This window comes from Carettochelys insculpta, chromosome 23, assembly GCF_033958435.1.
Source record: "Carettochelys insculpta isolate YL-2023 chromosome 23, ASM3395843v1, whole genome shotgun sequence".
Lineage (NCBI taxonomy): Eukaryota > Metazoa > Chordata > Testudines > Carettochelyidae > Carettochelys > Carettochelys insculpta.
The window spans coordinates 7,186,942-7,204,218 of record NC_134159.1 but is presented as its reverse complement, the minus strand read 5'-3'; the positions used below and the strand labels follow the sequence as shown (position 1 = coordinate 7,204,218).

Sequence of the window (17,277 nt, the reverse complement as noted above, 5' to 3'; positions counted from 1 at the left end):
GAACAGCATAGCATGAAGGAGGGGACCACCCGATCACCACGCTGTCCAGAAAGAAAATGAACTCAAATTGCAGGGCTTCCTGTTTCCTACTTCCAGCACACCTGGAGAAAAAAGCTACCTGAATTAGTGCTCAGACTTTCAGTAACTCATGCTTCTCATGCAGTGTTAAAACAAGCCAAAAAAGCAAAATGAAGTCCCCAGGAAAACATTTATAGTGCTGAAAATGTTGTGGCATTCCAAATACCAAAAGGAAGGACAGAGACTGAAGGCAGAAAATGCATGTTCTGTACTCACAGAGCTCAGCCATCCAGACTGTCACGTCTTCCATTGTTGCTTTCACTCTTGCCTCATCCATTGGGACAGTGATGCGACACCTGGGATGGAATATATAGCTGGGATCAACTGTTTCTAGCTTTATCTTCGTGCTTAGCTGCTGCAGCACCCAGAGGAAGTTAAGCATAAAACCATCTGTAGACACCATCCGATCATCAGTCTGCAAGACAAGGAACAGAAAGTGAATGCTTGAAGATGCCAGCTTATAAGAAAGCAGCAGGCAACAGACCATGGATTCCAGTAGCCATTGCTTGTGCACAATGCTTGGTTAAATCAAAAGTAGCATCAGGATCTCTAGGGCTAACTAGAATGTAAACAGCTGACTTATTAAGTGTTTCCCTTTCCGCTGCTTGTCCAAACATGAGTCATACTTGCAAGTACAAAATGCACATAACATAGGAGGGGAAAAAAAGAGGAGGTAAGGGTCTTTAACAGGCTTCTACCTCAAAACTTTTTAGCACAGGGACAGCCAGTGACAGGAAGGATTCATTAAGGAGCTAAACTTCAGGTCTTAAATTTTACCATACAAGCAACTTTTCCAGTAATTCTTTGTTTCAAGTTTAAGCCAATATTTCTGAAGACAGTTTAAAACTGTTTGCATCAATGGAAAATGGGGGCTTCAAGACACTGATGTCTCAAACTGCACACATTTAGGACTCACAACCAGGCTATACCAAGGCAAAAATTAACCAACCAACTGGCTCACTCTTATTTGCAAGAGCCACAAATAGAGCGAATATTGGACAATTTGTTAACTGCAGAAAATAGGCCTTAATTACAGCCAGTGGGTGGAAACTGCCAGAAAGAGCACATATCAGTAAAAAGTGGAAGCAAGGCAAAAACAGATTCATTTCAGAAAAGAAGAATGTACAGAAAAATAATATTGAAAGAATGACCTAGATTTCCTGGTTGCTCCAGGACCTAGAACATCTGTTTTCTTCAGTTAAAATTACCACTGCATCAGCCATCTAGAACTATTTGTACTAAACACATCCATGAGTCAGAGGGAGAAAGTTGAGTCTTTACCTGCATCTGTGCTTTCTTCATGTTGGCATCAACAACAGCTGCCATGTAATTGAGAGCTGCCTCTCGAGTTTCACCATTCAGCAAAATACTGTGTAGAATCTTAAACAGCTCTTGCTGAAATTTAAAGTGAAAATTCTATCACTTGAGAGCAAGATCATGAAAACAGCAGCATGGAGACAAGTGGATATTCCAAGCATTATGCAGCCTCTACTACTGTGTTGCAGTCTTGTAAAGAACACAGCTACCCCATATAAGAAAAGTATTTCTATTACAGAAAAGTATTATCTAGAAAAGATTAGTGCTTAAAAATCATGGCAATATAAGCACAAAGGCAGGGGTTCACCAGATCCAGCTCATCAAGCCTCCAGATGCACGGAGCAACCAGCCACTGCTTTAAGCAGCTTCTTGTTCCCTGTAACTCTCTGATCCAGAGTCTGAGAGGGAGCAAGAGGCTTTGAGGATTGTTCCTGTCCCCTTGCAAAATATCTCAGCTTCCATTGGTTGGTTTCCAGTTTCTGGCCAACAGGAGCTCAGATTTTGCTGAAGGGCATAAGCAACCCTTTAAAGCTCCCCACCTCCTGCTCCTGCCTCTCTAGCATCTAGAGCAGAAAACTACAGGAAACAGATGGCAGTTCTGAGAGGTCTATGGCTGCAACAGGGAAAGAGCCTGCCCACTGGACTGCTGGTTGGGCACCACACAGGTAAAGTCTCTTAGCTAGAGCCTCCCTCTGGCATCCTAGAGCCTCCCTTCTACCAACCCTTGGCCCTGCCCCCTCCCTCCACATTACCCTAACCTTCTGCGCCTCCTCTTGCATCCAGACCCCGCATCCCAGTCACAACCCCCACCTGCTCCCGGTCTCAACCCAAACCTCTGAACCCCCTCCTGCATCCCAGTCCCCTGCCACAGGTCACAACTGACTCCTCCACCCAAACTCCCTTCCAGAACCCACACTCTTTCCTGCACCTCAGTCCCTTACCCTAAGCTCCCTTTTGTATCCAATGAACATCCCAGACCCTGCACGTCCTCCATTAATATCATGGAAGAGTGCAACCCTTGAGCACTTTTCAAATTCTTGGAGTGGCCCTCCAATCAAAAATTACTGCCAACCCCTGCACTACAGAACTATCTTCTTTACTCATCCATTTGCAAGAGCTGAAATGGAAATTTGAAATAATCAGTAGTTTGTGGTAATACTCCCAATAATTGGGTAGAAGGCTTACATAAAGATCTCCTATTTTGTGGCTCTCTGGTTAAACTGCTCTTGCTGGGTTTCCTCCCTTTCTTAGGCTATGTCTACGAAATAAAGTTGACTTTGTCAACTTCGTAACACTTGATTTTAGAGTCAGGAGTTGAGAGTCTGCACTTGCCCATAAAGCTGACTTAGTAAGTCTCCACTAAATCACCAAAGTTAGACTGCTGCAGCAGTGCATTGTGGGAATTTATCCCCACACTTCCCTCAAGCCCATGGCATTCTGGGTTTTTTTGCTGGTGTGTTATGGGGGAAAAAAATGCCCCACAAGTGGTGGTGGGTGTGTGATGTTATCTCCCCAGACTGCATTGTCCTCATTCCCCTCATGCTGAAAATAAATGGCCATATTTGAGAAGTATCTTTCCCCAATGAAATTGTTTGAGTCGTCCACATTACCAGATGTGTTCTGAGAGCACCCAGCTGACTGAACAACTTCAACAGGTTGTTCAACTAGTTTTCTCCACTTCACATTTATAAGGAGCAGCAGCCACCATGTAAAGATTACATTTCTAAGCGGTCACTGCTGGGACTGTACTTTATTTTTAAAGCAATTAAAGAACAGAGACTTTAAAAAAATAACCATATCAAATGTGTTCTGAGAGCACCCAGTTGACTGTACCACGTCACCAGGTTGCTCAACTAATTTTGCCCTGGTGAACACACACCAAACAGGTGGGCTTCAGAAGCTGAATCCCATGACACCCATGTGGAACAAAATGGCTCCATGTGACTAGGGAAAGACTTCATATTATTCACAAGAAAGAAGATACAATGCAAAAGTAGTAGTGTCTCTGGCTGAACGAGCCAGGTTTGAAGTTGAGAAAAAGACATCTGTGAGTCGTCACCACATAGAAGAGAGGAACACTCTGGGGAGGTCATTGCACTGACCTCTCCAACGTGAGGCGAGGAGACCATACAAATGTGAAGCACAGAAAAGAAGTTTCCCAGTCTCTCCTGCTAAATCCTGTGCAGGGGAGAAGCCTCCACCCCGCACAGGATAGGACATGCTGCTCTCTGCAAGCAGGGTCCCCACAGCCCAGCCATGACATGGTGTGGTGTGGCAGGGGCTAGCCTGCCATCCAAGAACCTGGTTCTCTTGATGGCTCCATGCTGGAGCTCTTTTTCATGACTAGGTGTGATTGCCATGTTGGCCACAAAGAAAATGAATTCAAATTGCCCAGCATCCTGTCTCCTACTTCCTGCACACCTGGAGAGCAAGGGAGGTGAAAGCAGCCAGAATGGACGCATCCAAGGCACTGTGGGATACCTCTGAAGGCCAATAAAATCAATTTAAAGTAATGCTGTTTCCACACTAGCATTAATTTTACCTTTTATTTCAACATGGTGTTATGCCACTCAGAGGGTCAGGGCAAGAAAGCTGACTTCATCGCCTCTTAAAATCGACCTTATGATTTTTGCAGTGAAGATAGTCATGTTGCAAAATCAAGCTAAGTGCCTTAAAATTTACTTTATGCTGTACTGTAGACACAGCCTTAGCTAATTTATTGTTTAGTAGATGGCCTATATTTTATAAAACATTCTTTCCCAATGTTATGGAAAAATTAAAAACAAAAAACTCCCTGGCAGCACTTAAGTATCAGGACACTTACCCTTGCAGATTCCAAGTAATGCTGCAAAGACTGGCTAACCACTCGTGTGTTTTCAAGAGTAATGGCAGGCCCTGAGAAATATTTTTCAACCACTTTAGTCTGAAAGAAAAAAAAATTTGCAAGGAGTACAAACCAATCTTTTGGGTTCATTTCCAGATGAGAGACTGCAAACAGCCACACATAGTACTTACATCATCTTCAGCAAAGACTGAGAGACTGAAGAAAGCTCCAAGGTAAGAAAGTCTTTGCAACTCTCGTCCTGCACCTGGACTTATAGGTTTAGGTAACCACAATGGCAAAGCTACGACCTACCAAAAAATGGGAACAGAAACACATTGATGGGAAAAGCCAAACCATTGTCATTTTTCTGTCTACCCTGGTTTTTTTTGATTATTTGCTTTTCACTCTTTGGACTCATCATCATCCCATCATGCTAGTAGCAAAATGGTAAAGTCTGTAGCACTTCAGAAAGCTAAGCAAGCAGTCTTTGTTTTATGTCTCTCTGAACTTCAGTTATTTCTCTTTTCAGGGGGAGGCAACTCAGTTTACTGACATGCTTCTCAAGAGCCCCCAATTAGGATGACAGCCTGACTGTAAAAGATGCTATACAAATACTTAAGTAAGAGCCCTGGTCCAAATAACTTACTGAAGAAATCTGGATGATCCATCATCTATGAATGCAATTCTCAAGTACACTGGTATTACCAAAGAAAACAAAAAATAAACCTTGCCATTAGTAAGAACTGCAAGCAAATTGGCAGGCCTAACAGATTGAGCATAAGAACAGAAACGATGAAGTCATGGTTTCCAGTCCTGGAAGCCACAGACTTTTTATGTGGCTTTGGGGCAAGACACTTCTTTGTGCCTCAGTTTCCTAAGTGATTTTTGCAAACTGCACACATTTAGGATATACAACCAAGTTATACGAAGGCAAAAATCAACCAATATCCTTATTCAAATTTGCAGAATACCAGCTACCTAAATTTTAAGGGTGTTGACAGAATAACTGAGGTTTTCAGAGTGTTTCAAAACAAAAATGCTACATAAATGCCAAGTATTACGTGGTACAAAATCACATGTGTGTGTGTGTCCACTTACCAAATTGCATATAGGGTGTGTTTTCCCAAACTTGATTTCACACAGTTCACCTAACGCCTGCAAGAAAAACCCAGCAAATTTGTTCAGATGATCACCCTGGTGACCAACGAAAAGGAAAAACCAACAGAATGCTTAAGAGGCCATATCCTACTCCACTAAGTCAATGGTAGAACATTCACTGACAAAAGAAACAGGATCTAAATATGCTGAAGCGCACACCTTGCAACTACTACTGTTTTTGTGTCTTTTAAATTTGTCTGAAAAAAGCCAAATATGTTTATTTTCAAAAGTAGCTAGGCAAATTATTTGCTTGTTCAGTATATAATGATCCCATTTCTGAACTCCTCAATCACCATACAAAAATAAGAGTAAATAAGAGGGCTATTGTCCTATACACACCAAGGCCTTTGTCTTCCATCCCAAAGTGGAACATCGTCACATGAATACTGAGGCCTGAAACAAGGAATCCTATCTATAGGATAACTCAAGCTAAACTGCAGAGGAAAAGGAAATAAAGCAGCTAGTAAAGGAAGATTTTGAAAATGCAAAAATACCAAGTTTTTACGTGTTCCACTTCTTGTATTAGTTGTTCTAATACTTGAATTACAGTGCACCTCCACCCTTTGCCACAACAGCAAGTGTCCTTAGCCTACGATGCAGCTGACAGTTGAATTTCACACGGGGTTTTAATTATTTATGGATGGGGTAGGCAGAAAATAGGGGAACATAGAACAAACATCAGAGAGGTAGTTGTGTTAGTCTGCATCCACAAAAAAAACGAGAAGTCCTGTGGCACCTTAGACAAACAGATTTTTTGGGAGCATAAGCTTTTGTGGGCAAAAACCCACTTTGTCAGATGCATGTCACACGCATCTGATGAAATGGGTCTTTGCCCACAAAAGTTATATTCCCAAAAAAATCTGTTTGTCTATAAGATGCCACAGGATTCTCATTTTTTATGGAACAAGCAGAGAAAGCTTTTTTTTTTTTTTTAAAATGTGGATCAGTGACATCAACTTTGCTTTGCTTTCGAAGTTCCAAAGTAGTTTAAGCTAACTGGCAGAACTGCAAATTCAGATCTAAAACAGTTCTCTTTCTAGTTCAACCATAAGAGATCCTGTAATCTGATCATAATTTACAATAAATGGCATAGAGGGGTCTCCTGCAGGCTCTCTTGTATCTGTGCTTGACTCAGCAGTGTTGCCTACAGGATTATGTTTGGTTGTGTGGGTAAACCAGCAATTCTGCCTCAGACACACTGGAAGTTGATCTGTGGAGCACAATAAGCACTTTTTAGAAGTAGCTTTTCAGTGGACAGGCTGCTATGAATTTCCAACAATAAATGGCCCTGGGTTCGATTTATTTTATTATGGACATTAATTGGATAGGCTGACACAGGGAAAAAAACAAACAGATGCCAACAGTAGAAAGTATATCAGATATTAATTTTTTTCATTTCTGATAAATTAGTTTTTAAACACCTGGTACATTTACTTAATGGGCAAGACCACATCTCTCCTGTGCATCATCAGGATGTAAACATTTGAACAGACTGCTGCCTCAAGTCTCCTGTACATTTTAAGGCCCACAGATTCTACGTGGTCATTACCCTTCGTTACTCACCCCAGAACACTAACTTTTGAAGATGCCATCACCAATATTCAACAAGACATCTGATGCAATGCATACAGGGTTAATTACAGTTACTTTGAAGACAGTCTGCATCAAATACTGGGTATCTTAAAGCAAGAGCTGCTAAAAAGGAATAATCCTTACCATAAGGGGGTACTTAAAATTGTCACTGTCAAGGGAGCACTCTTTGGAAGCAAGAGCCAGGCCTTGTAAGATAGGGATAAAGATCTGTAAAAACAAATATATAACTTAAGTGAAACCACAGCCCCCGGGCACCATGAAACCCTTGCTCACATCTCCAATACTAACATATCCCGAGAAGGAAACAAAGTTTCTTTTGGTTTACATAAATGATTTCAAAAGAAATCACAAATAGACGTGTTTAAACACAAAAAGAATAGCAAACCTAGGAGTACAAAATGAAGCCAGTTCCTTTACACATCAGGCAATGAAGTTCATCCCAAGAGACCACGTCTTTTGTTACACACTGAGAAGGAGCATCTGGCATGACTCTTAAACGCATCTAAGTACAATGCACATGACAGATCAACTTGATGTCCGTACATGGGAATTCTCTTGTACCAACTATTAACTATTCCAAACGTGAGCATTTGTGAAGTCTTCCTGGTCCAATTCTAACTTCGAGAGGCCCTGAACCTCCATGATAGTCTAAAAAATTCTAGCAATGCAAACAAGCTAATCTGGACTTGGTCACAGAGCTAGGTGGAACATATAACACAAACTGCAGCCAATCAACAACAGTAAAACTATGATGAGATTAGAAGTTTGATCTAGCAAACTCTCCAGAATCGAAATTCATGAATAAAAAATAAAAATATGAGCTATCACTTCCTTTAACTGCTCTGACAATGCCGTCTTGCAGAACTCTGCTGACCCATTCACTTGGAGTGAAAAGTGATTATTTATAGCAGTATAGTAGTTTCATCATTATAAGTAAAGTAGATTTTGTGCCCATGTTGGTAAATGCTAATTCTGTAATAGGCATAAATAAAACCAACAGCAGTCAATGAGTCTGCAAGGAGGTAAGAAGGGAGGAAATGGTTAACCAAGAAGTAACACCACTAAATTACCAAGATCCAGTAATACATCATCAAGTTTTTCCTTCTGGAATAAAAATAAAATATTTTATTACTAAACACAAGTGGCCACTTGAACTCAAAACAAAAAACTGTACTGGTTCCCTTGGCTAAAGATATACAAATACCCATAAATCATACTAGGGGACCTGGTTAACAAGACTGTTCCCTAATTCAGTTAGGGTCATGATTCCAATCTTGATCTTCAACGCATTCCATGAGTGGGTATATCTATACTGCAGCTATAGTGCGATTCCCAACTTGGGTAAACAGATACATGTTAGCTCTGCTTGAGCAAGCTTATTAAAAATAGCGTGGGCTAGCCACCCAACTACAAGCCTATCTTGCCATTGCCCTAAACTTGTGTGGCTAGTTTGAGTACAGTTAACATGTGCGAGTCTACCCAGCAGTGATGAATTAAGGCATAAAATACCTAATCTACAATCCTGGGCCTTGCAATATGAGGAGCCTCTAAAAAAAAGAACCTGACTCAGTTTCCAATGTTATCAAAATCAACTGAAAAGTAAAGGAATGTGGGAAAAAGATTCTCTCTCAAAAATAGACATTTTTGTTCCAGAAACACAAATGTAGACATCTGACTACACAAATTCCCTTGCCCTTCACTAATTTTTTTCGGTACTGATGGCAGGAAGCCAGGGCTGAGAAAAACCTATACTACTTTTAAAAATAGTATTTTCTATGAGTAAGTCTCCAATCAGTTTTCCAAAGCAGCATTTTGTTGTCCATCTGCTATTGGTAACATCCTGACTGTGGCTTCAGAACTTAAATAAATAATTTCACTGCGAAAAAAACTGGAAAAGATATGAGGCTGGAGATGGCAGTCTCATGAAGCAATCCTATGCCCTCCTTGTATTCAGTTGGGACTCATCCTAGGAGTGACATCAGAGTCCCCCATGACCGGTAATAGCCAGAAGGCCGCCATCTTATGTCTGCTGTCCAGCATGCTCAATCATATAATGCCTTCGCTTCTGCTTTGTTTCTTTTTCTTAAGTGTTTCTATGCTCTTTCTTCTTTTGATCTGCACATATGTTCCACTGTGTATATTAACATATACACTGCTTTCTCCTTCATGTGCTGTCCATGTTTCTCATCACTGAGTTTGCAGGTGATCGTCTTATGGACGTGGGTCAAGTGGCTCTTGAGGAGGATAAATTTGTGTTGGCTTCCCCCATTAATTTCAGGAATTTTTACTATTTTCTTATAGTATGGCAAAAAAGAATCCCCAAAAAATTATTTCCAAGTGAAAATTAAATCGGAATAACATTGTAAATATATTTTATATAGAGTCTGGATAAACTTTGTATTTCCCTAACAAAACTGATAAGAGTTTTCATTTACTCATATGAAAAAAATTTTTTTCTTATTTGTCGAATAAAAAAAGTCATCCTCTCTCATCTAACTTTACATTTCATTGAAATAGTCTGCTAAAAAACAGGTTTTTGGCATATTTTTATAAATATTGGTAATTATATATAAATATATATTTTACTGGTTTCAATAAAACATTCTAATACTAATTTTAGTACCAATATTTCATAATTCAGCAGAGTCATCTATAAAACCAATAATCTATTTATTGGAAAAATATAACCTGCATAAAATTATGCAGCCAAAGGACATTTAAACCACTTGAATCTTTAATCAAATCATTTTCCAAGATAAGACTCAAGTGGCATTTCATAATGTAGAAATGCTTTTGTGGCTTTTTCTTTTTTTTTTTTTTTTTTCCTTCTTTTGGTCTAATGGTGTTTTAGTTAGGTCATTCCAGTCTTACAACCTCACCTTTGTATATATGCAAATATAAAGCTTTCATGTTTATATAAGCAATGTCCTTTCTATGAAAAATCAATTTTTAATGGTACAGGAACTCGTACACTTGAAATAATTCAGAGACTTGGAACGTACATAATCCAGTCCTGCTGCCCAAGATCCCAAGCTGCAACATGTACTCTCAGACACACACCAAGCACTCAGATAACAAGAGCCCAAATAAGAGTTAGCACAGAAATTAAGTAACCACTTAACTGTGCAAATTGATATTTAATCCCAGATAGGAAAGGTAATATTCCTTCTGGAGTCTTATTCAGAGGATCATGTTAATTAAAAACAGAGGAGTTTGTAGTGATCAAATACTTCTGTCAAAAGTCAGTTCTTATTGGCGTGGATGGTGTTAATACAGAGTAAGAATTTCTCTACATTTTCTAAAGCAGTGGTGAACAAACTTTTCCAGTCTTGCTCCCCTTACCAGTATACAATCTGTTTATGATATTAAACCGCCAAAGGTTCCTCAGCAGCAGAGCCTCAGGTGGATGTGCAGCTGGGGGAGTAGCTGTGCGTTGAGGTGGAGTGGGGTTTAACATGTGACACTCTCCCCCCAACGCAATGGGAGACCAGCCCCAACCCCTCCGTGTACTTCTCCACATGTTCCTCTTTGCACTTTGAGAACTATGTTCTAAGGATACTAAAGATTTTCCATCATTCTGAGTACTGCTCTGTTAGTAAATCAAGACATACCATGCAGGTACAATAGTAATTAGAGCCAGTAACAACCTGATTGAAAATTTAATGCCAAAGTAGGGCAAATAGAAACATGGCCTAGTAATTATCACATAGAACTAGCAATCAGGGGAAATGGATTACAATTTCTGGCTCCACTTCTGACCCACCCGGCCATCTAGGGCATGTTTTTACTGTGTCTCAGCATCTTCATCTTTAATGGGGGATAACAGGGGTTCCCCACCTTACAGGGGTGCTGTGAGGCCTTAATGAATTAATGTTTATGAACTGGTTTGCATCTGTAACACTTTTGCCCCAAAGATTTAAAACTATTAAATTTACTCTGTCCTTACAAGATGGACACAAACTAACATTTCTAAGTTCTGATTTGGGTAAGTGTGCCATTTTATGCATCAGGGAAATGGACAGAATGATCAGAAAAGTGACAGTCCAATACAGTTTCATAATAGGATACTATTGTACTGAAATGAATTCTGGTTGTATGTGTCAATATTTCAAAAAATGGGGCGGCTTATTAAAGCATCTTCTTTACCACACATTTTAATGTACAGTAGGGTTTCAACGTTCACGAAAGAGAAGTTACTCACCGTAGTAACGGTGGTTCTTCGAGATGTGTCCCCGTGGGTGCTCCACCATAGGTGACGGCTTGGCCGGCGCCGCAGATCGGATCTTCCAAGCAGTTTCTGCCGGACCGCGCATGCGCCGGTACGCGCCGCTCCCTGGCGCGCTCCCGGCCATGTGCGCGATCCGGTCCCCGCCAGTTCCTCGACCAACCGCCTCGGTTGCCCCTGCAAAACACTAACAGAGATCCGAAGCGGGGAGGATGGGCGGGAAGTGGAGCACCCACGGGGACACATCTCGAAGAACCACCGTTACTACGGTGAGTAACTTCTCTTTCTTCTTCGAGTGTCCCCGTGGGTGCTCCACCATAGGTGACTACCCAGCAGTAACCCAGATAGGTGGTGGGTAATCGGATTATGTGCAGCTGGTCCCCGAGAGGACCGCTGCAGAGAGACGGGTATCCTCTTGGAATACCCTGTGAAGGGCGTAATGTTTGGCGAACGTGTCGTAGGATGACCAGGTCGCCGCTCTGCAAATGTCTTTCAATGCAACGCCCTTGAAAAAGGCTGTTGATGCTGCCACCGCCCTGGTGGAATGAGCCCTGGGAGTGGCCGACAAAGGAGTCTTTCTGAGCTCGTAGCACATTTTTATGCAGGATACAATGTGCTTTGAGATTCTCTGCGATGAGAGACCTTCTCCTTTAGATTTGGGAGCGAGGGAGACCAGGAGTCTATCCGATTTTCGGAAGGACTTGGTCCTGTCTACGTAGAAGGCTAGCGCCCTCCTCACATCCAGGAGGTGTAGGCGCGCCTCTTCGCTGGAGTTATGAGGCTTTGGATAGAACGAGGGTAGAACAATAGGTTCATTGATGTGAAACTCGGAAGAAACTTTGGGAACAAAGGCTGGATGCAGCCGTATGGTTACCGCCTCCTTGGAAAAGACAGTGCAGGGTGGCGTTGCCATGACTGCCGCAAGCTCGCTCACCCGACGGGCTGACGTAATTGCAAGAAGAAAGGTCGTCTTTACTGTAAGGAGGCGAAGGGGAACCGTGGCCAAGGGCTCGAACGGTGGTCCCATGAGTGTGGTAAGCACCAGGTCCAAGCTCCACGAAGGTGGAATCGGTTTCCGAGGGGGGTATAGGTTTACCAACCCTTTGAGGAACCTGGTAACCATAGGGTGGGCGAACACCGTGTGCCCTCCCTCCTCATGTCTGAACGCCGAGATGGCGGCCAGGTGGACCTTTAACGAGGATAGCGAGAGTCCTGCTCTCTTGAGGTCCAGTAAATACTCTAGAATTGTAGGTATAGGCACCGAAAGGGGGGCCAGCTGCTTGGTAGAACACCAAGCCATGAAGCGAGTCCATTTTTGTTTGTAGGTTTTCCTAGTGGAAGTCCTCCTGCTACTTTCTAGGACTTGCTGTACTTCCACTGTGCATGTGCTCTCTAGGGAGCTGAGCCATGGATTAGCCACGCTTGCAGTCGCAGGCTTTGGGGGTGCGGATGCACTATGGACCCCTGGGCTTGCGTGAGCAGGTCCGGCGCCACCGGAAGAGGCATCGGTGGGCGGTCCGACAGGCGCAGGAGTAGGGGGAACCATGGTTGGCGATCCCATGTTGGGACTATCAGGATCATCCGAGCCTTGTCTCTCCTGGCTTTTTGCAGAACCTTGTGGATCAGCACTGCGGGGGGAAACGCGTAAAGCAGGGGGCCTCCCCACGGGATCGCGAACGCGTCCCCCAGGGACCCCCGGCCCAGCCCTGCTCTGGAGGAGAATCGTGGGCACTGTTTGTTGTGCTGAGTGGCAAACAGATCTATTTGGGGAAACCCCCATGCGTGGAAAATAGGCCGTAGTAGATCGGGACGGATCTGCCACTCGTGGGTGAGCGCAAAACGTCTGCTCAACTGGTATGCCTTCACGTTGTGCGTGCCCGGCAAGTAGGAGGCTCTCAGGATTATATCGTGGGCGATGCACCAGTTCCATAGGCGGATTGCTTCCGCGCATAAGGTACGGGATCGAGCTCCTCCTTGCCTGTTTATGTAAAACATGGTGGAGGTATTGTCTGTACTGATCCCGACGACTTTGCCTTGTATACGGTCTCGAAAGTGTTTGCAGGCGTTGAACACTGCTCTGAGCTCTAAAACATTGATATGCAGAGACTGTTCCGTGGGTGACCACAGTCCTTGAGCCACCTCTTCGCCCATGTGCGCTCCCCACCCTATGAGGGAGGCATCCGTAGTGAGGAAAACCGATATTTGCGGCTGATGGAAGGGTACCCCTGTTAGCAAGTTCCCGGGGTTTACCCACCATTGCAGGGATTCGCGCACCCCAGGTGGGGGCGACACCACCCTGTGAACGGTGTGTACTGCCGGCTTGTATACACTTGCCAGCCAATGTTGCATGCCGCGCATGTGCAACCTGGCGTTCTGTACCACAAACGTAGCCGCTGCCATGTGGCCCAGCAGCTGCAAGCACGTCAAGACCGGCACCGTAGGGCTGAAGGTGATGACCTGCACGAGGGAACCGATGGCTCGAAAGCGAGCCTCTGGAAGGTATACTCTCGCCGAGACTGAGTTTATGCGAGCCCCTATGAACTCTATGTCCTGTGAGGGGTCTATCTTTGATTTTGCCATATTGATAACCAGGCCAAGTGCGGAGAACGTGTTTGCTGTGACGCGTATCATGCGGAGAACCTCCCTTTTCGAGGTCCCTTTGAGCAGGCAGTCGTCCAGATACGGGAAAATAAACACCCCCTGTCTGTGCAGGTAGGCTGACACCACTGCCAAGGTCTTGGTGAAGACTCTGGGGGCCGAGGAAAGGCCAAACGGCAGGACCTTGTATTGGAAGTGTTCGTTGCCCACCATGAACCGGAGAAAACGTCGGTGAGCCGGATGAATGGTTATGTGGAAGTACGCGTCTTGTAGATCGAGGGCTGCGAACCAGTCTCCATCGTCCAGTGCTGTAAGGATGGAGGCAATAGTGATCATCCGAAAACGTTGCTTGCGCAGATACCTGTTGAGGCCACGAAGGTCTAAGATGGGCCTCCAGCCTCCTGTTTTTTTCTCCGTCAGGAAATACCGAGAGTAGAACCCTTTCCCTTGCAGTTGCTCCGGCACCTTTTCCACCGCCCCTATGAACTCTAGGTGGGCCACCTCCTGCCTGAGCCTGGCTACATGGGAGGCCTCCTGGGGGTGGGGCTTGGGCGGGGGTCGCGGCGGCGGGAGCGACTGGAAGGGGATGGCGTACCCCGTGGCTATGATCTCCAGCACCCATTTGTCTGTGGTGATCCTTTGCCACTGGTCGTAGAATGGTCGGAGGCGATGGTGAAAAAGTCGTTTCGGATGATCTTGTGCAATGGTGGTGATGGCGCAGCCCTGGATTTGTATGTCAAACTTGTGGCCTTTGGCCCCGCCCCGAGGACGTACGGCCCTGTTGTGAGCGTCGCCTGGGGGTTCTGTACTGCTGGTGCTGCTGATGCCGCCCTTGCTCGTAACCCCTGTGATACTGGGGGCGCTGTTGCTGGTATTGGTACCGCCTTTGCTGTGGGTAGTACCTTTTCTTTGAGTATGGAGGGGTGTAAATCCCCAGGGTCCTGAGTGTGGCTCTTGAGTCTTTACTGGAATGAAGGACCGAGTCAGTTGATTCAGCAAACAGCTTCTGCAAGTCGAAGGGAAGGTCGATTATCTTCGCCTGCAGATCTCTCGGTATGCCCGAGGTCTGGAGCCAGGACTCCCGTCGCATCACCACTGCAGTTGCTGTGGAACGTGCTGCCGTGTCCGCAACGTCCAAAGCAATCTGAACTTCCATCCTCGCAGCCGCGTAGCCCTCTTGCACTATGGCCTTGAGGACCGGCTTTTTGTCCTCTGGAAGCGAGTCCATGAGGGAAGTTAATCTGGCATAGTTGTCGAAATTATGGTTCGCCAAGTGCGCTGCATAATTTGCCATTCGCAAGGTTAAAGTGGAGGAGGAGTAGACCTTTCTGCCGAACAGCTCTAGCTTCTTGGCATCTCTGTCCATTCCCCCTGTTTTAAATTGAGATGTTTTTAATCTTTGCTGCGAGGACTCCACCACCAAGGAGTTTGGCTGGGGGTGGCTAAACAAGAACTCCATGCCCTTCGCCGGCACGAAGTATTTCTTATCCGCTCTCTTTTGGACAGGCGGAATAGTTGCCGGGGTCTGCCATATGGTAGTGGCGGACTCCAAGATCGCTTCATCAAGCGGGATTGCTACTCTGGAGGAGGCCGGGGAGCTCAAATTTTTAAGGAGCTTATGATGTTTCTCTTGCACTTGTGCTGTCTGGATGCCTTGCGTGAAAGCTACCCTCTTAAACAGCTCCTGAAACTGTTTGAGATCGTCCTTGGGATGGACGTCCCCTAAGGCCGTGGCCTCATCCGGGGAGGAAAACGAGGAACCGCTGGGGTACATTTCTTTGGACCCTTCCGGTTCTTGATGGTGATGGTGCGCCCTCTCGCTGGAGGTTTGCGAGGGAAAATCTCGTGGGTCCACGGCCAGCCCCCCCTGGGATGCTTGAGTCTCCGTCCCCGATCGCGATTGCCCTCGGGGGTACGAGGTAATATGTGGGGATCTCCCCCTGGTAGATTGCCGATGGTGTCCATGCCCCGCGTGGAAGGGACGACCATGGTAGTATAGGCACTGTTCCTGGGAAGGTGACCTTGACCATTCCCTTTGCACGTACCCTGTGTGTCTGGGAGAGGGGGATTGTCGAGACACTGGAGAGAGCGATTTTGCATAATAGTCCAGCGATTCAAATCCCAGGAAGGGCGAGGGGGGTGCCAGCCATGGGGAGGCTGATTGCAGGAAAGGAGAAGGGGGCTCCGGGTAGGCTAGGGGGGGCCCCTGCCTTCTGGTTGGAGTCTGCAACATGAGCGGAGGGCTGTGAGAGAAGAGCTCCACAGCCCTGTCTGGAGAGGGGCTGCAATGCCTCCTCTTGTGTGCAGCCTTCCCCCTCCCTTGAGGAGGTAACTCCGCCCCCTGATGGGCGGGGGATCCCGGCCCCGTCGGCACCGTGCTAGGCACGCTCGAGGGCGGTGCCACACGTGCGGAGTCCTTGTGCGCCTGCAGGCTACGTGCCTGCGCGCCCTGCACCGCCGGTTCCCCGGGGATCGGTGCCGCTGTCTGCGGTGCCGCTGGTACCGGCGCTTGCTTAGCCGCCGCCCTGCCTGCGGTGCGGGGCGGCTGGCTGATCATCGGAGGCTGAGCCGCTTCCACGTGGCTCTCCGTGCCGCCGCCGATCAGCTGTTGCTGCGGCTGGGGGCTGCTCGCTCCTCCCGTCCCGCTCACTGTTACTGCCGGCAGGGATCGGGTTGGAGAAACTTTCCTCCGTTTTTGCGCAGATGGAGTGAGGGAGGCAGCTTTCCTTCTAAGGGCCCCGGAGGGTCCCTCCTGCTGCGGCCGCTCCGGCACGTCTGGCTGGAGGGCCTTGTCAAGAAGCAGCAGTTTAATTCTCATCTCCCTGTCTCTCCGTGCTCTGGTCGTTAACTTTGCACAGAAGGCGCATTTTTGTGCCACATGGGACTCCCCCAGGCACCTTATGCATAGACTGTGCCCATCGGACACTGGCATCGCCTCTCGGCAGGACTCACATTTTTTAAAGCCTGAGGCGGACATTGTTGGTGAGTCTTTGAGTTTGCTTGTGGGTACTTAGCACTTCTTTGTGCTGTTTCCCCGTCCGATGGCCTGCCTCCGCAGGAGGGCTGATGGCCCTAGCTCCCGGCCTCCGGCGCTGGTTACTGGGACTGGCTTGAGCTGTCCCTCCGTAGCTTGTTTGTTGTTTGTTTTTTTTTTTTTTTTTTGCAAAATAACAACCGGTTACTTATGGTATCCTAAGAACTGAAAAACTTTAAAGAGAAAAACAAATAAAGTCGTTGAATACGCTATGTGGCTTTAGCCTAGTCGGATTCCGTCTGCAGCCGACGGCGGTTGAGAGGAACTGGCGGGGACCGGATCGCGCACATGGCCGGGAGCGCGCCAGGGAGCGGCGCGTACCGGCGCATGCGCGGTCCGGCAGAAACTGCTTGGAAGATCCGATCTGCGGCGCCGGCCAAGCCGTCACCTATGGTGGAGCACCCACGGGGACACTCGAAGAAGAACCTAAGCTTTGCGAAGTCAAGTATT

At 46.0% G+C, this 17,277-nt stretch overlaps 1 protein-coding gene across 5 annotated transcripts in view; it reads right to left on the bottom strand.

The window, feature by feature from the left end:
- UBE4B (ubiquitination factor E4B) overlaps positions 1 to 17,277 on the bottom strand; it is an 85,656-nt gene that overhangs the window by 20,998 nt on the left and 47,381 nt on the right. For 4 of the 5 annotated variants that reach the window (XM_074975726.1, XM_074975727.1, XM_074975730.1 and 1 more), the window contains 6 exons: positions 7,094 to 7,177; positions 5,318 to 5,374; positions 4,411 to 4,527; positions 4,220 to 4,318; positions 1,360 to 1,473; positions 295 to 493 (listed from right to left, as the gene is read on the bottom strand). In XM_074975726.1, coding sequence (XP_074831827.1) covers positions 295 to 493; positions 1,360 to 1,473; positions 4,220 to 4,318; positions 4,411 to 4,527; positions 5,318 to 5,374; positions 7,094 to 7,177 — 670 coding nt within the window. The remainder of the gene's footprint in view (positions 1 to 294; positions 494 to 1,359; positions 1,474 to 4,219; positions 4,319 to 4,410; positions 4,528 to 5,317; positions 5,375 to 7,093; positions 7,178 to 17,277) is intronic. The other variant, XM_074975728.1, reaches the window with a different exon arrangement.